The sequence below is a fragment of the Neovison vison genome, chromosome 14, assembly GCF_020171115.1.
Source record: "Neovison vison isolate M4711 chromosome 14, ASM_NN_V1, whole genome shotgun sequence".
In the NCBI taxonomy this organism is placed as follows: Eukaryota; Metazoa; Chordata; class Mammalia; order Carnivora; family Mustelidae; genus Neogale; species Neogale vison.
This window is the reverse complement of record NC_058104.1, coordinates 9690385-9716919: the sequence shown is the minus strand read 5'-3', so window position 1 is coordinate 9716919 and position 26535 is coordinate 9690385. Positions and strand designations below refer to the sequence as shown.

General features: G+C 47.9%; 1 protein-coding gene across 2 annotated transcripts in view; it reads right to left on the bottom strand.

Annotated features, from left to right (window-relative positions):
• Positions 1–26535, bottom strand: part of COL26A1 (collagen type XXVI alpha 1 chain) — a 120507-nt gene that overhangs the window by 60817 nt on the left and 33155 nt on the right. Inside the window, exons 2-3 of one of the 2 annotated variants that reach the window (XM_044232888.1) lie at positions 21651–21773; positions 8434–8537 (exon numbers count right to left, since the gene is read on the bottom strand). In XM_044232888.1, coding sequence (XP_044088823.1) covers positions 8434–8537; positions 21651–21773 — 227 coding nt within the window. The remainder of the gene's footprint in view (positions 1–8433; positions 8538–21650; positions 21774–26535) is intronic. The other variant, XM_044232889.1, reaches the window with a different exon arrangement.

Genomic DNA, 26535 nt, shown 5'->3' with positions numbered 1-26535 from the left:
ACTCTCGAGAGCAAAAAAACTCCAGTGGAAACTGAAGAGATTTACCCCTTGTGAAAAGAGAATAGAACTTGTACATTTACATGGCTTTCCCCCACCGAGGACCAAATTTAGTTCAGCATCTCAGGGTGGCCAGAACATAAGTCAAAAACTGAAGTTGTTTAGGCTTACGGCTGCCAGAGGCCCTGGAAACTGAAGGAAAAAAATCGAATAAGGAACGAGCTACACAGAACAGAGAGCCCCAGACTCTGCGTACAAACTCCCCTGAAGTCCTTGGCTGACCCCTGAATTGTGCATGTGTAGGGAAGATTCCAGTGAGCTCAGCAGAAAACAACAGAGGGAAGGCTATAAAAACTGAGCAGAGATACCAGCTGCCACCCAAGAGGAAGGAGATGATTTACAGTTTGAACCTTCCCAAGTTTGGAGCTCAAGTCTCTCCACCTAGGCCTTGCCTTTGCAACCACAGAAAGACCAAGCCTTGGGAGTAAAAACTATATCCCAGGTCTAAAGGATTGACATACCCGCCCGAATAAAGCATAAAAACCAAGCCTTCACAAACTTGCAGTAGTTTAACTGCTTGCTAGAACAAAAATCAACATTCTTCAAGGAAACAGGCATCTCTACAACATATCATTTGAAGTCTCCAATCGACAAGGAAAAGTTACCGACATGGAAGCAAAGAAAGAGAGGGGCAGTTGCGACCCAAGTCAAGAGAAAAGTGACAACACAAATAAACCCTAAGATGACCCAGATTTGGAAACAGAAGACAAGGACTTAAAAAGTAGCTATGATATAGGAGTCCTAGCATATAAAATAAAGTATGATCATAGTAAGTGAAGAGATGGAGAAATCTTATTGGGGAACTAGAAATGGAAATTCTAGAACTGAAAAGAAATTATTCTAAATGGGCTTAACAGAAGATTACTGATGTCAGAAGAGTCAATGAACTTAAGGACAGATCAAGAGAAATTATCTAGATGGAAGAACAGAAGGGAAAAAAACAGAACCTCGATGATACCATCAAGCAATCTAACAGGTGAGCAAATGGATCCTCAAGAGGAGAAGAGAGAATAGGGAAGAAAAAATATTTGAAAAAATAATGTGGAGAATTTTCCTAACAAGATAAACACACAAGCAACAACAACAACAACAACAACAGTTTATAGATTCTCAAAGGAGCCCAAACAGAATTAAGAGAGTCTCACCTGATAACATCAGAGACAAAACTGGGACTATGGGACAAAAGACATATTCTAGAAGGGAAACAACAAACGAAAACAGCAGACCTTTCAACAGAAGCAATGGATGCCAAAAGACAATGGAATAGGGATGCCTGGGTGGCTCAGTGGGTTAAAGCCTCTGCCTTCAGCTCAGGTCATGATCCCAGAGTCCTGGGATTGAGCCCCACATCGGGCTCTCTGCTCAGCAGGGAGCCTGCTTCCTCCTCTCTCTCCCTTCCTGCCTCTCTGCCTACTTGTGATCTCTGTCAAATAAATTTAAAAAAATATTTTTTAAAAAAGATAATGGAATAATCAATCTGTTTAAAGCATTGAAAGAAAAAAATCAACTCGTAATTATGAACTCAATGAAAATATTATTCAAAAATTGGAGTACTGGAGACAACATGAAGAAATCATAACCTTTGTACATTGCTGATGGGAATGTAAAATGGTGTAGCCACTATGAAAAAACATTCTGCAGCTCCTCTGTCAGTTAAACACAGAATTACCATATGACTCAGAAATACCGATCCTGAGTAAAAATCAAAATCAAAAGGAATCGAAAACAGGTGTTCAAACAAAACGTGTACATGAAAGTTCACAGCATTATTTTTTTAAAAAAATAATGAGAATTACTGTTGTTCCCAACAGCCAAAAGATGGAAACAACCCAAATGTCCATCAACTGATGAATGAATAAACAAAATGTGGTATATCCATATAATGAAATAGTACTCATTATTCAGATATACCCACAATTTGGATGAAGCTTCAAAGCATTATGCTAAGTAAAAGAAGTCAGACACAAAAGGTCACATACTGCATGATTCTATTTATATAAATATCCAGAATAGGCAAATCAATAGAGACAGAAAGCAGATCTGTGGTTGCCAAGGGCTAAAGGAAGGAGAGAATGAAGAATGACTGTTTAATGGGTATAGGGTTTCCCTTTGGGGGGGGCGGCGGATAAAAAAATTCTGGAATGAGACAGTGGTGATGTTTTTGCAAAACTTTGTGAATGGACTTAATGCCACCAAATTGTATATTTCGCAATGGTTAAAATGGTAAATTTTGGGTTATGTGCAAAAATCAAATCAATTAATTGATTGATTCTTAAAAATATATCAAGGCAAAATAGATAATAAAAATTATTTTTAAGTAGAGACAACACACAACAAGCAGACCTGCACTAGAAGACGTGAATCAGATGGAGGCTCAGAGCTCTAGGAGCAAGAAAAGTCACAGGAAATGATCCTTTTCTTCCTTTTAAAAAAGATCATCTCTTTGGGGCACCTGGGTGGCTCAGTGGGTTAAGCCTCTGCCTTTGGCTCAGGTCATGATCTCAGGGTCCTGGGATCGAGCCCCACATTGGGCTCTCTGCTTAGTGAGGAGCCTGCTCCCCCTCCTTTGCCTGCCTCTCTGCCTACTTGTGATCTCTCTCTCTCTCTCTCTGTCAAATAAATAAAATCTTCTTAAAAATAAAATAAAAATAAAAAAGATAATCTTTTTAATGCAAAAATTATAATATTGAATTGGGAAGTTTTTCACACAATTTCACAATAGCACAAAGGATGGTGGGTGGATAAAATGGAAGAACGCTGTTTTAAAAACTACTAAGAAATGATACAGAGAAAAATAAAGAAAAATTCAAAAAAGGAAAGCCACAATTGCTGCTTCTAGCCATGATAGACTAACTCCTACTGAATTGCTTTCCCACCAGAAACAACTAGAAGATTGGACAAAATGTATGGAACAAATGTTCATAGGCACTAGACAGGAGGCAATTCAGAACACACAAGGCAATTCCTAGAGGAATCTCCCAGACCAAAGCTTATGGAAGGAAGATTAAGTAGAACATGACAATTTCTCTGAGTTGTAGAGACAGAAATCTGAGTTCAGGGAGGGTGAGGCAAATTTGGTGGACAAAACACCAGAGAGACGAGAATTATGTAGAAAATTATCCATCTGGTCTAAACTTAATGATCTGTACACTTCTGGTGTGTGTAAATTATATGTATGTAATAAGCTATACATCAAATACAACTCAGTACATTTGATTTTTTAAATGCACAAATAATTATTAAATTAAGAAATGGAGCACATATGGGTGGCTCAGTCGGTTAAGCGTCCGACTTTTGATTAAGACTGAAGTTGTCATCTCAGGGTCATGAGATCAGGCTCTGTGTTGGGCTCAGCAGGGAATCTGCTGGATAGTCTCTCTCTCCCTCTGCCCCTCCCCTCCACTTGGGCACACACACTCTCTCTCTCTCTAAAAAACAAAAAATGAAAGACCTTCCCCACAAAGAAATTACAGGTCCACATGTTTTCACTGTAAATTCTATTAAGCATTTAAGGAAAATGTTTAATGCCAACTTTACCAAAAAACACTTTTAGAAACTAGAGGAGGAGTGAAATTTTCCTATTTCTTTTTATGAGAACAGCATAACCCTCACCACCAAAAACTGGCAGACATTACAAGGAGAGAAAATTACAGATAAATATCAAATACAGAAACAGAAAAATGAATAATACATCCAAATACAGTTGATCCCAGTAACAATAACGTTATTCCCAAGAACAAAGGGTTGGTTTCGTATTCCCAATCAATGTAATTTGTCATATTAACAAAATAAAGGATTAAAAAAATGATCACCTCAGTATAGAAGCAGAAAAAATATTTGACAAGATTTGACACCATTCCTAACAAGTAATCTCAACAAACTCAGACTAAAAATGTGACTATCCTCATCTGATACACGGCTTATATGAAAAAATCCGCTACTTAACAACATACTTCAGAGTGAAATGGGGAACTTTCCTCCTACCCACCCTTCCATGATCAGAAACAAGGCGACTATATCTGTTCTCAACACTTCTGTTAAGCATCTTACCAGAACGTCTAGCCAGTCCAATAAAGCAAGAAAAATAAAATAAAATGCCTTAATAGTTGAAAGGAAGAAGCAAACACGTCTTTATTCACAGAGGACATAACAGCTTATATGGAAAATCCAAAAAAAAATCAATAAATAAGCTACTAGAACTAATAAATGAATTTAGCACAGTTTTTACATACAAAGTCAATATTAAAAATCAAATATATTTCTATATGCTTCTGAAAAATAATTATGAAATGAAAATTTAAAAGGCAATCCCATTTTTTATTTTTTTAAAAGATTTTATTTATGTATTTGACAGACAGAGATCACAAGCAGGCAGAGAGGCAGGCAGAGAGAGAGGAGGAAGCAGGCTCCCTGCTGAGCAGAGAGCTCGATGCGGGGCTCGATCCCAGAACCCTGGGATCATGACCTGAGCTGAAGGCAGAGGCTTTAAACCACTGAGTCACCCAGGCGCCCAGGCAATTCCATTTTTTAAAAAGCACCCAAACCACAAAATACTTAGAAATAAATTTAATAAGAGAAGCAATACCTCTACTCTATAAGGAGAAAATTAAATACCTAAATACATAGTTATACCATGTTCATGAGTCAGAAGGCTCATTCTTAGGATAATGAGTATGTAAATTATTAGTAAGATAATTTATCTACAATTTTTTTCTCCTTTCCAGACCAAATTGGTTTATAAATTCATCACAATCCTATTCCCCATCACGATAAACCTTTTTTTTTTTTTTGCAGACATTGTTAAGTTGTGCAAAGTTTTTATAGAGATGCAAAGGAACTAGAGTGGTCAAAGCAGTCTTAAAAAAGAAGAAGTTGCATTTCATTTCATTCCCAGTAGCACAGCTAAAACTGAAAAGACTAACACACCAAATATTGGCAAGAATGTGGAACAACTGGATCAGACTTTGCTTGTGGGACTGCAAAAACGTTAAAGCCTCTTTGGAAAACAACTTGGCTATTTCTTATCAAGTTAAACAACCCAATTAAAAATGAGCAAAAGTCTCGAATAAACACTTTATGAAACAAGACATAAGAATAACAGGTAAGTATGTCAGACAGACATACAAAAAGATGCTCCTTAGTCAACGGAGAAGCACACACTAAACTCACAATGGGAGAGTATTTCACACTCACTCACCTGGCTGAAATGAAAAAGACTTAACAACACCAAATGCTAATAAAGCCATTTTTGGAAACAGTTTGGCTCTTTCCTATAAAGCTAAACACACATGGGGCGCCTGCGTGGCTCACTGGGTTAAGCCTCTCCTTCAGCTCAGGTCATGATCTCAGGGTCCTGGGATCGATCCCAGCATCAGGCTCTCTACTCAGCGGGGAGCCTGCTTCCCCCACCACCCGCCCCTGCCTGCCTCTCTGCCTACCTATGATCTCTCTCTCTCTCTGTCCAATAAATAAACAAAATCTTTTAAAAAATAATAAAAATAAAAATAAAGCTAAACACACAGCCTGACCTAGCAATTCAACCTGTGGATTAACCCAACGAAAATAAAAACTTATGTCTGCAGAAAGACATTTCAAGAATGTTCACGGAAGTTTTATTCTTTTTTTTTTTTAAAGATTTTATTTATTTATTTGACAGAGAGAGATCACAAGTAGACAGAGAGGCAGGCAGAGATAGAGAGAGGGGGAAGCAGGCTCCCCGCTGAGCAGAGAGTCCGATGCGGGCCTCGATCCCAGGACCCTGAGATCATGACCTGAGCCGAAGGCAGCGGCTTAACCCACTGAGCCACCCAGGCGTCCCGGAAGTTTTATTCTTAAAGTCAAAAACTAGAAATGGCCCAAAGATCTAGCCACAAGACAACCCATAATAAAATTGTGACTACTTACACAATGGAATGACACCCAGTCATAAAAATGAATACATTATCGATACATATATAACAATATGAATAGGTCTCAAAAACATTTTATTAATTGCAACAAGCCACGTGCAAGAGTAAATATTATGTGGTTCCATTTATATGAAGTTCAAGAATAGATAAAACTTATCTATGATGATAGAAATCAGGACAGTGACAGCCAAGGGGTGAGAACATTCCAGAAGGTGATAGAATTGCGTACATGTATCAAAACTCATCAAAGTTTACACTTGAGATAGGAGCATTTCAGAGAATGTAAATTTTATGTCAGAGGGACAAAAAGAATGTCTGGAGTCATGTCACCAATAATTTAAAACCTGGGAGCGACTAAGATATCTTCCAGTAGGGGGTTTCATTAATAAAGTGTATACCTAAATTTTGCAGGCACTAAAAATAATGCTACAGAAAGCTATCCATTGACATAGAGAAATATGCATGGTAACTTATACGAATAAGAAAGTTATCAGAATAGTATAACCGGGGGCACCTGGTGGCTCAGTGGGTTAAAGCCTCTGCCTTCGGCTCAGGTCATGATCCCAGGGTCCTGGGATCGAGCCCCGCATCGAGCTCTCTGCTCAGCGGGGAGTCTGTTTCCCTTCCCCTCTCTCTGCCTGCCTCTCTGCCTACTTGTGATCTCTGTCTGTCAAATAAATAAATAAAATCTAAAAAAAAAAAAGAATAGTATAACCAATATGAGAGCACGGAATAGAAAGGTCTGGAAGCTTTCCACCAAAGCGAGGCTCAGGGTTACCTTGAGAGGCGTGATTCTGGGTGTGGTCACCTTTTCTACACTGAACACGGACTTAACTTTTGCAATAAGAGAAAAACGTTTATAAATAGATCCCTATTGTTCTAGACACTTAGACAGGATTCCTTCCCTTATTCATGGTTACTGTGATCTATAAAGTCATGAGGTCCTGAATTAGCAAATAGTGAACCATGTTCCTGGGGAGGATATACAGTGAGCCTCCTGCCAGCTTCTGGTCACAACATTTTTGTCAACTTGTTTTACATATGAGGGGAGGAGTTCATCGCTACCCACGCCTCCACCGGGAGGGGACAACTGGCAGGTCTATGTGTGGGGACAGGGTGGGGGGGATCCTCCTGGACTCTGTCCCACAGCCTTCTTCCCTTGGAGGATCTGAATCCGCACCTTTTGTCATAACAAACCATGAGCGTGAGCACAATAACTTTTTGGCTCTGTGAGTTTTTCCAGCAAAATATCAAAACTAAGGGCGGTCCTGGGCTCTCCAGTCCGCCCATCAAGACATCACTGTCTTGAATCCCCCTTTTTGAATCACTCGCTCAGTGAATTCCATCAAACACGTGCCCTTTACCTATTGGCGTGAGGTTTACAACTCAGACATCTGGAGACTTACACTCCAATAACGAGAACATAAAGAGAGATGAAAAACCATCCATACTTCAACACTCAGTGGTTTCCAGAGGAGGGAAGTATGAGGCCCTATTTGGGCCGGGCTCAGTTACCCTCAGAAGAAACAGTCTGCAGGGCAGCGAGTGGGCAGTTTGCAGGGGTAGGGGTGGGCAGACATGAAAACACGAGGTTATCAACAGCGGAGGCAAGGATGGGGTCGGCAAGGGGCGGGGGTGGGGGGGGAGGAACCTGGAGCTCTGGGAGCCGCGAGAAGGGCCCCAAAACCTTCCTAGTGCTGAGCAAAGGCCTCCCAGGACCAGGCGCCTTCTACATCAGGAAAGACGGCACCGCTGGACCTGTTTGCTTTCCAGATCCTTCCTTCAGCTCCACTCTGGGCCACAGACCCAAGGAAGCATCCTCATTACTAGCACTGTTCTGTAATTATCCTGTTATTTATAACCCAAAGAATCTCAGGCAGCTTTCAATCAAAGCGTATACCCAACATATTACAACTTATTATCTGGGAGCGAAACGGGCTGCAAATCTGTTGGGTGGGGCAGGACCTGCTTCCGCATGCGCCGTGGGCGCAGCTGGGATCTGTTGCCCCCTCGGGCTCCAGAGGCAGGTTGGAACTGGGTCCGGGGGCTCAGAAGGAAGGCCCCAGCTCTAGGCCGTGTCCTCCCCTTCCTCGCCCTGGGCTCCAGCCAGGCAGAAGGGCAGGACAATCAGTCCGCTGCCCGCCAGATCCGGGTGCCTCGTTCCACGGCAGAGGCCGCTCCCAGACTGAAGAGAGGAGAGACCCAGGAGCCCGCTTTGCCTGCCCCCATTCCCGGGTGAGAGCGGAAGAAAGAGGCTGTAAACTCAATCCCCTCCCCGAGGCCAGGATTCACGATTGTCCTCCACCCAATCTGTGCCCCTAGGGTCCCCAGCTGGGTGCCCATGGCAAGGTGGCAACAACACACACAGAGACTCTGCGGCCGGGCCCAGCCGGTGCCCCGCCCCCTGCACCTTGCGCCCCCGCCCTCGGCCCGGGATGCCCGGCCGCCCACACCGCGGCAGACTCACCCTCCTCGCAGTTGCTCCCGGTGAAGCCAGGACAGCATCTCCACTCCAGCGCCGTCACGGTGCGGTAGGACACTCTGTATGTGGGTCTGATCAGAGTCCTGTAACTAACACAAGGGCGGCATCAGGAGAGTGTGAGCGCCGGTCCACCTGCCTCCCCGATCCCACTTCTGCAGAGCGCACCCAGCCCCGGGCTCTGGGAGCTGCCCGGTAGTAGAACCTGTCATCCTGTCTCTGCGCCCACAGACTGTGTCGCCCTGGGCAAGTGACCCCCCTTCTGTGTCTCCAAGCATGTCTCCAAGTCTCCAGCCATGGCCACCAAAGGCGCGGTGCAGGGGGAGAATCTCTGTCATGGACTGAGTTGTGTCCCCAGAATCCACAGGGTGAAGCCCTGCCCCCACCCCCACCATGTGACCGTATTTGCATATAGGGTCTTTAGGAGGTAATTATGGTTTAAGGAGGTCATAACAGTGGGGCCCCAGCCCATCAGAGCCAGTGGCCTTGTAAGGACAGGAGGACACAGAAAGAGATCTCTTGAGTTCATGCACACACAGAGGAGAGGCCGGGTGGGAACCTAGTGAGAAGGTGGCCGTGAGAAAACACGTTTCTGTTGTTGAAACCCCTAGTCTGTGATATTTCGCTATGGCAGCCTGAGCGAAGACATTGACCAAGACCATGAAGAAGGAAAACAAAACTATCGTTAGGACGCATGGAACTTCCAACCACCCAAAAGTTCCTGAACTCCAACACTTTGCCCCAATCACTTTCTTTGGCTGATTCATCCAGTGAACACTGATTAAGCACCAGCTACATGCAATACTGTGGTCACAGATGGAGAGAACCGAGTCCCATCCTGGAAAAAATCACAGCATCGTGGATGAGAGAGACACACACCAATGAAAAACTCGCAGCCCCTTCGGGGGAATCTTTTCCCCTGAAAACTGCAGTGGATTCCAGGGCCAAATTTTACGCTCCTGCAGTTTTGACATTTTTCTTGCCAAAAAGTTTAACACTATTTTACGAAACTCTGAGACATAAGATATGTGACCACACCACCATGAGCTATATCATAACCTCACACCTGCCCGAATGGCAACATGGCCATCAACAACACAAGAAACAACATGTGTAGGTGGCGACGCGGACAAAGGGGAACCCTCACGCAGCATTGGTGGGGCTGCCAACCGGTGCAGCCACCGCGGAGAAGTGGTATGGCAGTTCCTCAAAAAATTAAAAATAGAAATTCAAAAAAAAAAAAAAATAGAAATTCCATTTGATCTAGCAACCCCACTTCCAGGGATGGAGCGGAAGAAAACAAAAGCACTAATTCGAAAACAGATCCGCACCCCCATGGTCATCATAGCCTTATTTACAAGAGGCAGCCCATAGAGACCCAAAGAAACAACCTCAGTGTCGATCGACAGAGGAACGGATAAGAAAACATGATGTAGATACACACGGCGGAATATTACAGAGCTATGAAAAAGGAGGAAATCTTGCCATTTGCGACAGCAATGGCTGAACCGTGAGGGCATTACACTAAGTGAATTAAGTCAAACAGAGAAAGATAAATACTGGATAATCTCACTTATATGTGGCATCTAAAGGAAAAACAACCCAGGTCATAGATACAGACAAACTGATGGTTGCCAGAGTTTGTGGGGTAGAGGTGGAAGAAATGGGTGAAAGGGGGGGGATCAAAAGGCAGAAACATCCAGATACAAAATAAAATGTGAAGCTCCTGGGATGTAATGTGCAGCCTGGTGACTATAGTTAAGACCAAGTAGCAGAAGGCGCCTGGGTGGCTCAGTGGGTTAAGCCTCTGCCTTCAGCTCAAATCATGATCTCAGGGTCCTGGGATCGAGCCCTGCATCAGGCTCTTTGCTCAGCAGGGAAGCCTGCAGGCTTCCCCCCCACCCCCACCCTGCCTGCCTCTCTGCCTACTTGTGATCTCTCTCTTTCAAATAAATAAAATCTTAAAAAAAAAAAAAAAAAAGACTGAGTGGCATATATGAAAATGGCTAAGAGAGTAGAACTTCCAGTGCTCATCCCAGGAAGAACAATTTTTATAACTGTGGCGACAGATGTTAACTATACATATTGTGGTGATCATTTTGCAATACATATAAATAACAAATCAAATACTGTACACCTGAAACTAACAGAACACAGAATGCCACACACACACACCCCTATGACCCAACCTCACAAGGGGGACACACTTGGCTTTATTATTCGATTGGCATGTATCATCATAACTTCTCTGCTCGATCACATTTGCACGGCTTCCTCCTCCGAGCAAAGCTACATGACTTCACAGAATCCAAGTCTGCTAACGCCAAGCAACTTAATCGGTGAATGGGAAAATCATGAATTAATTGGTAGCAGCAGGCGTGACATTTCAAGACGCCCCGTTGACAGGAAAACACACGAGTTGCGTCTTGAATTTCAGAAATAGTACACTCCATCTGAACAATCCTGTTCCACTAATTTCTCTTAAAAAGAAAAAAAAGTCCTCTTGTTCATGTTTCATGAACAGTCTGGCAAACCAGCTTTCCTCCTGGAGATCTAAGGGGGGGTTGGGGGCGGTTGGTGAGGCTGTGTGCAACCAGGGGCAGGAAACTTCAAGTGAGAAGCCAGGAGTCTGCATGGAGAGACGTCCATGGTGGGACCAGGATGGATGGCACCCCCAGATCTTAAGACTCTGGCTGCCCCCCCCCGGAAGCTCTGTGCAGGCCAAAGGGCCAGGGCTGGCTGTGTCATCAACACCAGGCCCCACTGGCAAGTGGCCTGGTGGGCGATTGTGGGCTAATGAGCCTGGGTCCCAGGAGCACAAACAGGTGTTTACATAATAAGCACACACGCCCACCGTCACAAACACACACCCTTCCGCATGCACATACGGGCTTCCACGCTTTTGTGTTCACACATGCACACACGCGTACATGCTTGCACACACTCAACACTCAGGCACTCATTCACACCCTCACACCGCCTTCCTGCGGCGGATCTCCCAGCTAGGAGAGGAAGGAGCTTTAATTTAGAGAAAAGATCCCGGTTTTCTCATTGATTCCTGGACTAAGATGTTGCTCCGGCTTAGAGGGAGCAGAAAAGCTATGGCAGCCCCACGCGGGGCAGACGTGCAGGGCAGGTAAGGGGTCAAGTTACTCGCCATTCGCATCCTGCCCAGTGCTGCGGACGCCACGGACAGGTGTCTCCTGGAGATGGGCCCCTGGACTGTGGGGTTCGGGCTCTGCCCCTAACTCACGATATGGACTTGCAGCATTACTTATGAGGACACCGCAGAGACCAGGACGCAGGGCCTGAGTCTTGCTGGTAGGATGCGTGTGCAAGGCATGCACTGCAGGAAGCGTGTGCAGATGCTGGGTTTGCAAAATGCAGATCCGGCCTCAGGATTCCTCCCTGCCCATGTCCTTCTGCCGACCCCGCCCCCAGCCACAGGCGGCTCCTCCCCCTCCAGCCCGTAAACCAGGCAAATGCACCAGGAGTCCCTCCGTGCACAGCTTGAATGATGATGATGATGGAAATAAAAATAGATATCCTAAGAGCTTTGAGTAGTCACCACGCACCAGACATTCACTGTTCTGAGCGTTGGCCATGTGCTGACTCAACAATCCTAACGGGGATATTATTACTGATCCGAATTTACAGATGAGAAAACCGAGGCACAGAGAAGTTAATTTAAGCAACTTTCTCGAGGTCACACTGCCAGAAGGTCATGGGACTAGGATCCAAACGCCGGCAGAACTGGCAGAAACTACCAACACTCATTCGTGTTTGCTCAGCACAATGGAATAGTTTCCCTCCCTACATCTGCACAAGATCGTGAGCTCAGGCTCTGAAACAGAGAGAAAGCTCGTCGCCCAGAGAAGGTCCCTTTCTGCCCCTCATTCTGAATTCCATGGGCTGACCTGCCCCACTCCGGGACCAGAAGGAACCCTATGACCTGTGATGTCCAGGACCAGGGTCCACCAGTAGATGGCGCTGCTTCACCAGCCCTGAGGGCCAGGGCTCAGCCTGGCAAACCCTTCAGATCTCTCCTGAGTGCCCTGGGCAGCAGGCAGTATTCACAGCCTGGCCCAGGGTAGGCTTCCCCCTTCTACATTTCATAAAGAACTCCCAGCCCACCCACTGGGGTCCAGTCTACAAACCCAGTGATCTTTCTAAAATGCAGATCCAAATTTTGTGACTGTCCTTTCTCAAAACCTCCCATGGCTCTCATAAACTAAGGATTAAGGATTAAGCTCTTTAAGTCAGTAAAGAAGACCCTGCCTATCTTTTTATGTTCCCTTCCTCCTGCCACCCCCAGCCAAGGTTCCTACCACCACAGCCCAACTTTCTCTTCCTGCCACTGGGCCTTTGCACAGGCAGGTTCCTCTGCCTACCTGCCCTTCCTCCTTCACTCTGCCTGAGAAAAATTCCCAAGACCCTTCAGGGTGTGGCTCACCTGTCCCGTCCTCCTGGGTGAAGCACTCCCACTCCTGGCCAGCATCACTGGCTCCCTCCTGAGCCCTCCTGCAGCACCTTGGACAGAGCTTGGTTTGACCCCATCACTGATCTGTGCCCTCAGCACTGAGAGCCTGCTGGGTCCCAGACAATGGGAACGCAAGCATGAAGAAGGTGGGCACAGCTCCGCTCTGCCACAGAATGACACACGTGAACAGAAGACCACAGGCCACGGTTAAGTGCTATGAAGGGAAGCACGGAATTCACGCTTCACATTACAATAGCGTTGTTTTCTTTTTTACTAAAATATAATTTACATGCAGCAAAATAGATAAATCTAGTGTTTAGCTTAAGAAACTTTTACCTATGTGTCCACAAAACGTTCCCAGCTCAAAAGTCCCCCGTCCCCCCTCCAAGATGTCTACCCCACCCCCTGGTGTATCCATCCTGATTTTTCTCCCCCGGAGATTATTTTTGTTTGTTCTAGAATCTCATACACACGGGACCTCACAACATGAGCTGGCATGTGCCCATCTTCTTTTACTCAGCCTTAGCCTCTGGGGTTCATCTGTGTTAAGGGCATAAATAATATTCCAGTATAGAAAGGGGCCACAATGGGTCCATTCTCTTGTTGATGACCATTTGGGTGGCTTCTAGTCTCGAACTAGGATGGAGAAAGATGTGATGATGGGCTTTCCTGTACAAGTGTTTGTGAACATGTTTTCACTGCTCCAGAGTATATTCCCATGAGCAGCGTGGCTGGCCCACAGGACGGATATGGGCTTCGTTTTAGGAGATGCTGCAAACAGGTGCCCCAGACCTGTTTGGACAAAGCGGTTCACATGCCTCGCAGCAGCGTCTGGGGTCCCATTGCTCCATAACCTTGATCTTGGACTGCCCAAACTCAAGAGCGTTGTCCTGAATGCATGCTTATTGCTTAAGCCACTAGTCTGGGGCTTAAGAGAGATTTGCGGTGACCAAGAGAGATTTTTATCAAGTACGTAACACAATTTCTGGGTAGGAACACAACAGATGTTGGCTACTGTCATGGTACTTTATGTGTCCACCAGACTGGGCTAACAGGTGCCCCCGTAATTGGTAAAGACAGAGTGAGGGTTTCCAGAAGAGATCAACATTGACTTGGTGGGCTGAGTCAAGAAAATCTGCCCTCTGGGGCGCCCGGGTGGCTCAGTCGGTTAGGTGTCTGCGTTCGGCTTAGGTCATGATCCTGGGGTCCTAGGATCATGCCCCGAGTCAGGCTCCCTCCTTCTCCCTCTCCCTGTGCCCCCTCTGCTTGTGCTCATTCGCTTGCTCTCTCGCTCTTGCTGTCTCTCAAATAAATAAATATGTTTTTTTTAAAAAATCTGCCCTCACCAAGGTAGGTGGGCATCACCCAATCCATTGAGAGACTGAAGAGAACAAAGGAAGGGTGCCTTTCCTCTCTTCTGGAGCGGAGACATCCGTCTTCTCCTGCCCTTGGATGTCAGCACTTGTGGCTCTTGGGTCTTGGGACTTGAACTAGGAATTACACCATCAGCTCCCTGGGCCTCCAGCTTCCAGACGGTACATTATGGGACGCTCAGCTTCTGTACCTGTGAGCCAGTTCCTATAATAAACCTCATTTGGCGTGTGTATCTCCATATAGCCTGTTGGTTCTGCTCCTCTGGAGAACCCTAATACAGCCACCGCTGTCAATTACAATCACGGTAATGAAGCTTTTGCGTATCAAAGGCCCTTCCAGACCACAAGTTCATCTACCTCACCTACCACAGTCACGTCAATCAATAGCTAGGAAGGGAAATGTCAATCAAGGTCACCACGAGCTATCACTGCACACCTGTTGGGATGGTTATGATCCAGAAGACCAGAGATAACATGGATTCACGTGGATGTAAGGAAGAGGGAGCTGTAGCATCCACATGGAACGGAGAACAAACACCACACTGTGGCCCACCAAGCCCTGGGTGCTCTGGCCTGGCTTCTGCCAGCCTCCCTCTTGGTTCTTGAACCCCTCGTTCCTGCTTTCCAGCCATACTGGCCTTTCAAATCTCCAGTGGACCACATCCCTCAACACTTAAGGGCTGTTCTCTTTCTTTCTCTCCCCAACCCCACCGGTACCCAGTTAAGGCCCAGTTATCTCCACTCTCACCTCAAATGCCCTCTCCTCCAGGAAGCCCTCCTGAGGCCTCTGAGCAGCTCAGCCTTCCTGACACAGCAAACGAAGAGGACTATAAGGGCATTATCTTTGGTGAACCCTTGGGAGCTCAGCCCCCTGATGCTGTGAGTGTCACAGTCCCTTCTCTGGATGGGGACAGAGTCTTGGCCTGAGTTGTGCGGATGGTGGGCAGTGGAGCCCGAAATCCACTCACACCAGCAGGAAGCGAACAAGCCCACTCCCCACACCCGACTGCATACCCCCCAGGGCCCTTCATTTCATCGGCTGCCCCCCACTCCTACCCTGGATGCACCTACGCGGTCAGATGAGGTTGTTTGTTTCCGCCGGCCCAGCCAAGATCCCAACGCAGCACAGGAGACAGAGGGGCATGTGTGCAGGGTGGTCCCCCACAAGGACAGCCCTGGTTGACTTGGCCCAAGGGCAGCAAACATGCAGTCAGGCAAGAGAAACACAGGGCTTTTCTGGCTGCTTTGTTTCTAACTCATTCCAATGCATCTCTGCCCATCTGTGAGCCCTGAGTGAGTCCCCACCTCTCGGAGCCCTCTTCGAGGTCTGTGCTGAGATGCACCAGACTCAAAGATCCCTTCCGACTTTGAAATTCTCCAAACACAATCTGGAGTCTCCGGGGGCGGGGGGGGGTGTCTCCCAACTCACTGGTTCTGGGACCCAAATCTAGGGACTTCTGACCTCTCCTCATTTGCTCCCTTTGACGGTTGGATCTTGGGACGTCCCTCACCATCACCTGGCAATCTCAAGGACATACATTCTCCTGGGGGTTGGGTCTGACCAATAAATATCCACGGCAAAAGTGCCGCCTCCTCCAAGAGGGCCTCCTTGCCCAGCCTGCCCTCTGTCGCACCCCACCCCCCGCCCCCCTGCAGGCTGGGTCCCCTGGGTTAATACTGTTGTAGAGCCCTGGCTTGTTTCCAAACACTCATCACCACCTGTGCAGTTACCGATCTGATGTCTGTTCCCCTCCACTAAAGCCACTGGCTGCGCCCCAGGCCTAGCTCAGCATACGGCCCATCACGGGCACTCAATAAAGATTGCAGGAATGAAGGAAACAGTCAAAGAATAGTGTCCCAGACGGTGTCACAGGCAAGGAAGTGCAATGCTAGTCAAGACGCTGTGGGTCCCCGGAAAAGCTCAGGATGTCAGGCTGGGGGACATCCCTGGACACTGATGGCCGGCAGGGGTGGGGAGGCAGGGTGTGGCTGCTTCCACCACGAGGGGCTGGAAAATGCTTCCTACCGTCGCGGGACACTTGAGGGTCTCCTGAGCTGAGACAGCATGGAGGCAGCCAGCACCAGGAGAGCCGGGCCGTGGTTTAGGGTGAGATCTGGTGCATTCCAGGAGCAGACAAGGCACTGGCAGGGCAGCTGTGAGAGCCCCAAGGACAGGCAAGGAGTCTGGCCTGGGTCTGGGGAGACCTCACTGGCGGGCGCACGCCAGGCCTTCAGTGCACGCTTCTGATCAGCAAAATATGTCCGAGCCTGCAATATTCATGTACTAATCCACACCAGTATAGTCATACACATTATTTACTGTCTTTGCATAGATTAAAAGTCAGTAGAGCTTCATTTCACTCCTATTTCAGGGATCAGAAAACAAACAAAAGACTTGATGTGGTTTTTCTGCTCCTCAACAGACAGCCTTGTACGCACTAGGAGACCAACCCCTCCCGGCCCAGGGGAGGCCACCCAGGGACTGTGGCGCTGAGCACTGTGGTGGTCAGACTGACTTTCTAGAAAGACCCCACCTGTGGCTGACTGTGTGGCACCAGATGGGAAGGGAGAGATGGAAGGTGGGGCCGGGAGTCAGGCGGCTGCTGGCTAAGCAAGAGGGGCTGGGCAGGGATGAGTGGCCTCATTCTACAGAAAGGGAAACTGAGGCTGGGGAGGAGCATGGGATCAGATGCCAGCTTATAAAGTGGCAGAGGTCTGACCAAATCAAGCCTCCGGGTGGGGCTGGTGTGTTCTCATCTGGTCAACGATGTCCAGAAGCTGCCCCCACCATGAGCAGTTGGTCCTGGGGGACCCTTTCAGGAAGCACAGAGGGCTGAAGTCATGAGGTGCTCTCAGGGACTCCCAAACTCCTCTAGCCCCCCAGAAAGGGTGCAGATGCATCCTGTATTTCCCCAAGGGTGGCCCTGGGTGCACGAGGTCACAAGACAAGGCATTTGACAAAGGGGATCCCAGAAGGGGTGAGGTGCCCATCACCGGAGGTGTGTAAGTGGAGGCCATGGCTCTTTGGCCTCCAAAGGTGGAAGGAGGGGTCCCCAAAGCATCAGGAGGTCCCTCGCTGGGTGCCAGCACAGGGCTACGGTCTGGGAATCGCCAGCCGGCGGAGACCTCACGTGGAGGCGCGGTGCCCCCACCCCCCACGGGGCATTTCAGCCTGCAGGTTCCTGCCGTGGCCGCGCTTCCCCACCAGGGACCACCGCGAGGACGACCAGACTGGGAGGTACCGAGACAGGCTGGAGACTCAACAGGAAATGGGAGCGGGGGTTTCAGAAAAGGAGGCAGCAGATTATTAATCTCTTGATTAATAGCAGCGGGCCAGTGGGAGGGAAGGGGCTGTCCCACTGCCGTGCAGAGGCAGGAGGAGGGGGTTTGAAGCCTCTGGCCTCCTCCAGACCCCAGCTAGTCATTCCGAAGTGCCAGATGCAAGGGACAGCAGGCCCAGCCGGCAGTGTCTTCCGCCCAGCCTCCCCCACCAGAGCCCAGGACAGCAGGGCACTGGGGAGTCCTGGCGGGGGGGGACGGGGATGCAGCCCAGACAAGCCCCCACGCTGCGGGGGTCACCCACACAGGCCGGCTGCGGAGGAGGGGCAGGAAAGAAAGGCCATGTTTGAAGAAAGTACTAAGTCCAGGCAACCCAATCAAAGGGGCGGGGGGGGGGGGGGGGAGGCAGGCCGGCAGGGGGCCGTCTGGCGAGGGGAATGAAGGAGGCAGATGAAGCCCCGGAGAGTTCCGGCAAACCCCTCCGCTCAGCACATCTGGAAAAGGTTGGCTCTAATGCCATCAAAGAGCTCCGAGAGGGGCCGGGGAGACAGCCAGGGCAGGGAAGCCAGGCCGAGGAAAACTTAACCCCCAAGTCCCTGGGGCTCGGTCCTCCCAACGTGTCAGGCAGGCCCTGCGCCTGGCGCGCCCCCCCCCCTTCCTGCAGCGGCAGAGTGGGGGGTTTGCTCAGGGGGGACAGGAGGGCAGCATCAACCACGCCGGACTTCCTGCTGCCTTGATCGAGGCAGAGCCAGGGGTGTGATTTCCCACCCCCAAAGCAAGACAGAGGGTTATATCCTCATTCCCCAGAAAGGGAAACTGAGGCACGGAGAGGGGAGGCCCGGCTTGTCTCTCTGCCTTCCTCTGGGTCTGGGAGCTGGTCCTCGGGCCTCTCGCGGGGAAGTCTCAGCATCCAAGCCCTCACTGTGGCCCTGCCCTCCCACACTGTTGCCTCCCCCACCCCCCCTCCCCGCCACACCGCACCCCTTCCCTAGGGAAACCCCCTCAACCTCCAGATCTCTGAGCCAATGTCACTGCCCCCCACCCACCCGTGGAAACCCAGGACCAGGTCTCATATCAGGGCCATCTGACATTCCCTCCCTCAGCAGTTCCGTCCACAACACCCCCTCCCCAACCACACACGTTTGGGGAGGGAAGGGGCCATGTTCTTGGACACCAGTGTGGAGGCTTAGGTGCTCGGTTCCGCGCCAACCACCGACCAGACCAAACACAGGATCTGAGGAAGCTGAGACAGGGACTTCCCTGAAGGGAGACCAGGCCCTGGGGCGGAGGGGTGGGGGTGGGGGGACCATGGAGCCCCCTCTCCCCACCAGCTGCTGACTGGCCCGGTGCCTGGGCCTCATGGTTGCAAACATGATAGATGCATACCTCCGACACACACACACACACACACACACTCTCTCTCTCTCTCTTTCTCCAGAAATCCAGTGTAGGAAAAAAATCTCAGAATGGGAGAATCCACCCAGGACACGGCTGGATTACAGTTCTGTTTCCACATAGCAAGAAGAGGGCTGTGTCCGTTAAGGTGTGTGGCTGCGTCCCCACACCAGGCCCCTCGGTGTGGGGGGACCTTGGTGGGTAAGGACCTCGCAGTGAGCTCTGGGAATAATGGGAGGGGGACATTGTGGGCCACCATCGAGGCCCTCATGAGTTGGTAAAGTTGTCCCCCCAAATCAGACCATCCCGGCATCACCTGGGTGAACCCACATGGGTGGCAGGTGCCCCTGCTCTCGGCCTGCCCCCCCGTTGCAGCTCTGACAAGGCCCCCCCCTTCCCCTCCAGCTGCCCATTCCCCAGCTCTGGGCTTCTGCCCTCCCATCTCTCCAGGACCCTGCCCAACAGCTTACAAAACAGTTTACAGATATGCTCCCGTACTTCCTGTCTTCAAAACAAACAGAATCCCTCCCTTACCCCATGCCGCCTCCAGCTTCCCAGGCCCCTTCACTGCTCCCTTCACAGCAAGAACTTCTAGAAACTTCTCACATCTCATTTTCCTCCTCCGCACCTGCCTTCTTGGCCTCCATCCCCACTGCTCCCCAAGACGGCCTTTGCCAGGGTCCCAGCCACCCCGCGTTGCCAACTCTAATGCGTACTCGGCCCCAGTCTTAGCGGGCTTCCCAAAGCATCTGGGAGACTTGGGCTCTCCCCCATGCCTCCCCTCCCGAAACTCACCTCCCAGGACACCCAAATGCTCCTTCTCCCCTCCTTAGCCAGCCCCTCCTCCTTCACCTGCCTCTGAGGTTGCAGAGCCCTCCAATCTTCCTGGTACTCCAGACTTTTTCACTCAACCTCCCCCCTTCTCCCACGGATGTCCCCATAGGCCTCTCCAGTGTCACTTGGCCAAAACAGAGCTGCTGGTTTCCCCTCCGAGGGCTGACGACACCACTGGGGGTCCCCAGCTTAATGAAGGACATGCCCAGTCAGCCAGCCGCTCAAACCAGACACAGAGGGTTATGCATGGTTGCTCCCTGACCTTCTGTGAACAGACTCTTGTCATCTCAGACCCCTTGCTTCCAGACCCCTCCTGAATTCACCCACTTCCCAGGTAGTGTCCTGGCACAAGCCACCAATCCCTTGCACCTGCCTGTATCTACTGTCCCCACGGCAACCCTCGATCTTTTTTAAAACCTAAACCAGCCCAACTCAGGAACCTCCAAAAAGGAGAGAAAAATACTTCAAAGCCAGCAAAAGAAAGGACAGAGCAGGTAAGAGCAGAAATCAATGACATTGAAAACAGAAAAACATTAGAGAAAAATAAATGAAACCAAAGCTGGTCCTCAGAAAAGACCCATGAAACAACAAAGCTCTAGCAAGACTGACAAAGGGAAAAGGCACGCGTTATCAATATCAGGAATAAAACAGGTTAATAGGGCTACGCACGTCAGTTTAACAGCTGAGAGGAAATGGACCAGGTCATCGAAAAACACAAATCACTCCAACTCCCTCGATCTGAAATACATCATTTGACTCGCTCCATAACTATTAAGGAAATTGAATTTGTAGCTTAAAAACTCCTTCAAAAGAATTCTCCAGCCCCAGATGTTTCCACTGGAGAATTTTACCAAATGTTTAAGAGGAATTAATACCAGGGCGCCTGGGTGGCTCAGTGGGTTAAGCCTCTGCCTTCGGCTCAGGTCATGATCTCAGGGTCTTGGGATGGAGCCCCGCATCGGGCTCTCTGCTCAGCAGGGAACGTGCTTCCCCCTCTCCCTCTGCCTGCCTCTCTGTCTACTTGTGATCTCTCTGTCATATCAGAAGCAAGGGGAGAACATCATCTGGTTTTGTTTGAAAAAAAATATATATATATATATATGCTCCTATGTAAATATGAGGAGAAAAGGGTCTGGAGTAACGCACTGGTAATATTAATAATGGGATTGTGTAGGTGCAATTGGGAGGCAGGAGAATACTCATCGTCCACTTTATTCAGTTCTGTAATTTCTGGATTTGCTTTGGGCACTGAGTATATACCACTTTCTTCATCACGACAATGACGGCAGTTATAGTGAAAGGCAGAATGAGGGGCGCCTGGGTGGCTCAGTCGGGGAAGCGTCTGCCTTTGACTCAGGTCGTGATGTCAAGGTCCTGGGATCGAGCCCCGCATCAGGCTCCTTGCTCAGTGGGGAGCCTGGTTCTCCCTCTGCCAGCTGCTCCCCCTGCTTGTGCGCTCTCTCTCTTTCTGACAAATAAATAAAATCTTAAAAAAAAAAAAAAGAAAGAAAGGCAGAATGACACTCTCCCCCTAACTGACGTGGCAGCCTGTGGCCCAGGACCAGAATCTCTGCCCCTTTCAGGGGTCCCAGCATGAAAGGGTCCCTATGAGCTGATTCTGGGCCTCCCCCACCCCTCAGTCCCCTCACCCCACTTCTTGTCTATAGTGCTCTTCTGCTCATCAAATGCCCATGCTCTGTACACAAAAGGTGCTCCATAAATGCACACTCAGCTTTTGTTTCCGAGCATCAACCCCCGCCTCTCCCCAGCAACCTGTGCTGGGGTTGGATTCATCCAAGGGAATAGAAAGGAAGGGCAGAGCTGGCCCGCCCCAAAGCCTTTACCTCACGAGGTTGGCACAGGGCCCAGGCCATCGGCAGCTCTGGTACACACGCTGGACCACTGTCTCCGAGCCGTTCTGCACCTGGCAGGACACTGTCCGCGTCACCGTGTGATGGCACCAGTGCCTGTGGGGAAAGCAACAGTCACATCAGCCCTTCTATTCCTGAGGTGCTGACTGCGGGTCAAAAGGCCATGCTGGCCAAGGAGGGGTCTCTCCATAAGGCCATGGGGTGGGGGTGCTCGTTCTTCTGGGGAAGGGGTCCACTGAGACCCTCAGTCCAGGACAAAGGGGAAGGGAAAGCACCCGCACCCCTTGGCCACCAAGCCCTGGCATCCATCATTTCAGTCACCAAACACTTGGAATGAACCCCTGCCCATGGGGAAATCCCACTTTGACATGGAAGACTAAGAAGGAAGTGATCATAACCCCCAGGAACACGGGGCCATCAGTGCAACCAAAGGATGCATACAGGGAGCTATGGGACCAGCGGGGCACCTAACACAGGTCCCAAGAAAGACCAACCACCTAGGTACTGAAAGCTAAGAGTCAGCCTCCAGCAAGTGCAAACAACCGTGGCCCCAAGGCTGGGAGGAGGGGAGGAGCAAGGGAGAAGGGGAGGGGCCAAAAGGAAAGGGAGGAGCCAGAAGGAAGGGGAGGAGCCAGGAGGAAGGAAGGAACATGGTACCCGCCAGGCTAGATGTGGGTCTTAGCATGAAGTCAGTGGGGAGCCCCTGAAGTGCTCTGACCAGGGGAATCTCTCTATGGGTCTGAATTTAGAAAAATCCCTCTGGTGCAGTCTGAGAGGTGCAGAAGCCTGAGCTGGGGCATGGGGGTGGGTGTTATATGCAAACAATATTGTGATTGGATCCAGATGGCAGGCAAGCCCATGCTCCCACCTCCCCCACACATTCCCCACGTCCAGATCCTAGAAATTTAAATCTAAAAATAAATCCTTGTTGCAACATCAGCAAGATAGTGGGACAGGAGGTCCCCCACTCCTATCTCCTCTCAGTAACAATATAAATAAACAATATAAATAAAAGGGATAAAAATGCCCTTGCAGGAGCTTTGGAATTTTTGCAAATCATACATCTTATAAGGGGTTAATATCAGAAACATACAAGGAACTCATAAAACTCAATAGCCAAAAACCAAATAATCTGATTTTAAAATGGCCAAGGGACCTGAATAGATATTTTTCTAAAGAAGACATACAGATGGCCAAAAGCTCAACATCAGTCACCACGAGGAAAACGCAGATCAAAATGAGAGATCACCTCACACTTCTTAGGATGGCCATTATCAAAAGGACACAAGACAACAAATGCTGGCAGAAGTGTGGAGAAAAAGGAATTCCGGTACATTGTTGGTGGTGATGGACATTGGTACAGCCATTACGGTAGGTTCCTGAAGAAATTAAAAATGGAACTACTGTATGACCCAGGAATCTCATTTCTGGGTATATATCCAAAGGAATTAATATCAGTATCTAGAAGAGGTATCTGCATGCCCGTGCTTATTGCGAAAGTATTCACAACAGCCAAGACGGAAATAACCAAAGTGTGCATCCATGAATGAATGGGCAAAATTACACACACAAAATAGAATGTTATTCAGCCATTAAAAAGATGGAAATTCTACCATTTGCATCAACATGGATGAGGCTGGAGGATGTTACGTTAAATAAATAAGCCGGACACATTTGTATATGAAATCCAAAACCATCCAGCTCTTAGAACCAGAGAGTAGAACAGGGATTACCAGGGAGTGTGAGAGACGGAGAGATGCCAGTCAAAGAAAACAAAAATAAGATGAATAAGTTCTGGGGATCTAATATACAGATTCGATCTGTATGGATTATGTATTATATTATCTGTGTATTACACACATAATCATGTGGTGATTAGAGTTAATAATCCCACACTGCATTCTTGAAATGTGCTAAGGGAGTAGATCTTAAGTGTTCTCACCACAAAACAAACAGTGGTAACTATGTGAAGCAATGAATATGTTAATAATCTGTACTAATCATTTCACAATGTCCATATATAATAAGTCATCACATTTGTATACCTTTGGGGGTAAAAAAGCATATTGTACAACCTAAATATACAGTTTGTCACTCATAACTCAATAAAGCAGAAAATTTAAATAAAGAAACATAAAAGTCCCTAACAGCATTGGAAAACAGAGAAGCAGTGGGGGGCCAGAAAGTTTGAGGAACGCTCGTTAGATTGAAAGTAGGTGAAACTGAGTTGAAAGAGGAGAGCCCAATGGGAAACATAGGGAAGATTCCAGATTGGCAGTAAATGTGGGTGCAAATCGGGAAAGCTGATGTGGCTGATGGGATAGGGGAGGGACCCAGAGGTGACTGTCAGAGGACCATAGTACAAGGACCCAGATCCCTACCCCTGCTGGTGTCAAGAATCAGGCATTCGACTCACCTGCTTGAGGCAGGTATGGTCGTAGAGGGTTCCCCAAAATCTGATGAACCCCAAAAGAAACTGAGACCCTCTCAAGTTTATACAACTGAATTTGGGTGCCTGGGTAGTTCAGCTGGTTATCGATTGCCTTCAGCTCAGGTCATGATCCTAGAGTCCTGGGATCGAGTCCTACACCAGGCTCCCAGTTTGGCAGGGAATCTGCTTCTCCCTCTAACCCTCCCCCTTCTCATGCTCTCTTTCTCTCATTCTCTCTTTCTCAAATAAATAAATAAAATCTTTTTTTTTAAGTTTATACAACTGAATTCTTTTTTTTTTCTTTAAGATTTATTTACTTGAAAGAGAGAGAGGTAGAGCAGGAGGAGGGACAGAGGGAGAGAGACAGAAACAGAGAAGCAGACCCCCTGCTGAGCATGGAGCCCAACCCAGGGCTCGATCCTAGGACCCTGAGATCCTGACCTGAGCCAAAATCAAGAGTTGGAGGCTCAACAAGAGAGCCACCCAGACGCCCCTATACAACTAAATTCTTGCACACTCCTTCTCTACACTTCGCCTATACCAACCCTCTAAGAGACAAAGCAGCAATAAATAGTAAAGCAGAAATAAGCCAGTGGAAATCCCCAAATACCAAGAATTTCAAAGTATTCAAGAAAAGAAAAGGCCAGCACCATGAAAGAAAGGCACCAACTCAACAGACAATAAATCACACTTCAGGAAAAGACAATAAACCAAACCAATGAAGACAGTTTTTTAAAACATTATTGATGTCCTCAAAGAGATAAGACAGTCGTGCCTTTGTGGAAAAAAAAATTATGAAATGGAAAAAATGAGATCTCTTGGAAATAAAACGTATGACTGTAAAAACCAAAAAGTGCAACAGATGGGCTGAAAAATCAGAATGGACACAGCTAGAGTGACTGGATGAGCTGGAAATCTGAGCCATGAACTTTCCAAGGATGCACTGCAGGGGGAAAAGGAGGTGGGAAATGGGGCGGGGGGGGGGAAGGTGAGAGACCCAAAGGACAGTCCATTTGCCGACATATGTCTGTTAGTAGCTCTGGAATGGGGGATCGGAGAGAGCCAAGGGAAGTATGTACTTGAAGAAAGTATAAAGAGAGTTGGAAAAAGACATGATTTCTCAATCCAAAAGAGCCCATGAGTGCTAAGCCAGAAGAACACAAAGAGACATATCATGCTGAAATGTCAGAACCCCCAGGATGGAATCAGAACCCCCAGGATGGAAACAACAAAACCAAATGCTATAGAAAGGAGAGTGACACAGACTACCCATAATAAACTTAAATCAGCAGTGCCAGATTCATCAAGAAACACAATGGTTTCAAATCTCCAAGGGGAAATATCGAGCACCCAGAATTCCACGCCCAGGCAAGCTCTCCTTCAAAGGCAAAGACAAGAAAAAGACATTTTCAGATGCACAAGAACTCAGAAAGCTTGCCAGTCACCTTTTCTGAAAGAATCACTGCAGGATGTACTCCAGCAAAATAAATGAAGGATGCAGAAGGAATATAGCTATTATGAGCAAAGAAAGAGTAATATGATTCAATAACAGTCTAGCTCTAAAATCCAAAGTGATCTCAGTATGGAAGAGAGCTGCAAGTGGAACAGAAGGAACCAGAAGTTTCTGGGGATTTTGTCTTGTTTATGGAAAGGACACAGGTGCTTTGCAACTTCAGGTATAGTAGAAAAATACACAATTAAGATATACCTTTCAGTTCAAAGATAAATAGTAGCAAGGATAGAAAGAGGACACAAAACTGACAAACCATGAGAGAAAAAAAAAATGAAACAAAGAAAATCTGATTAATCCAACAAAACGCTAGAAAACCAAGAAGGTAGCAACAGAAAGCACAGGAATTAGAAAACCCTTGAAAGAGGAAGAAGAAAAGAATCAGCAAAGATTTGAGTGGAAATGAGTGAAGTAGATTTACTTTAAAAAGTGAATCAACAAAACAGGTTTAAAAAAATCAAAAAGACAAAGCTTATAACAATCCTTAATGAGAAACAAACAAAAGACACAAGAAGAATTCCAGAGATTTAAAATTATATGCAAATATTATATGTGATCTTACATCAAAATTTTTCAAAATCTGGACAATTTTCTACACAAATCTCTATTGCCAACATTTGCACAGTCAAAAAGGGCATAGAAGTAACCGAAAGTCCATCCCTCTCCCCAAAAGCACCAGGAGACCTAGCTCAAAACCTGGGTCTGCCACCAAACTGCTCTTTGACTTAATCAAAGTGATGTTCTCTCTCTGAGCCTCGGTGAAATTTAAAAAAAAAAATCCTACCTCTCAAAGTTATTTTGAGGGCTATGTGAGCAGATTTAGGTTAGTGGTGTATGAACCATATGGCACTCTCTACCTAAGCCAAGGAATCCCCGATTGGCTGGCTACCGGAACCCCACAGTGTCCATTAAAGCCT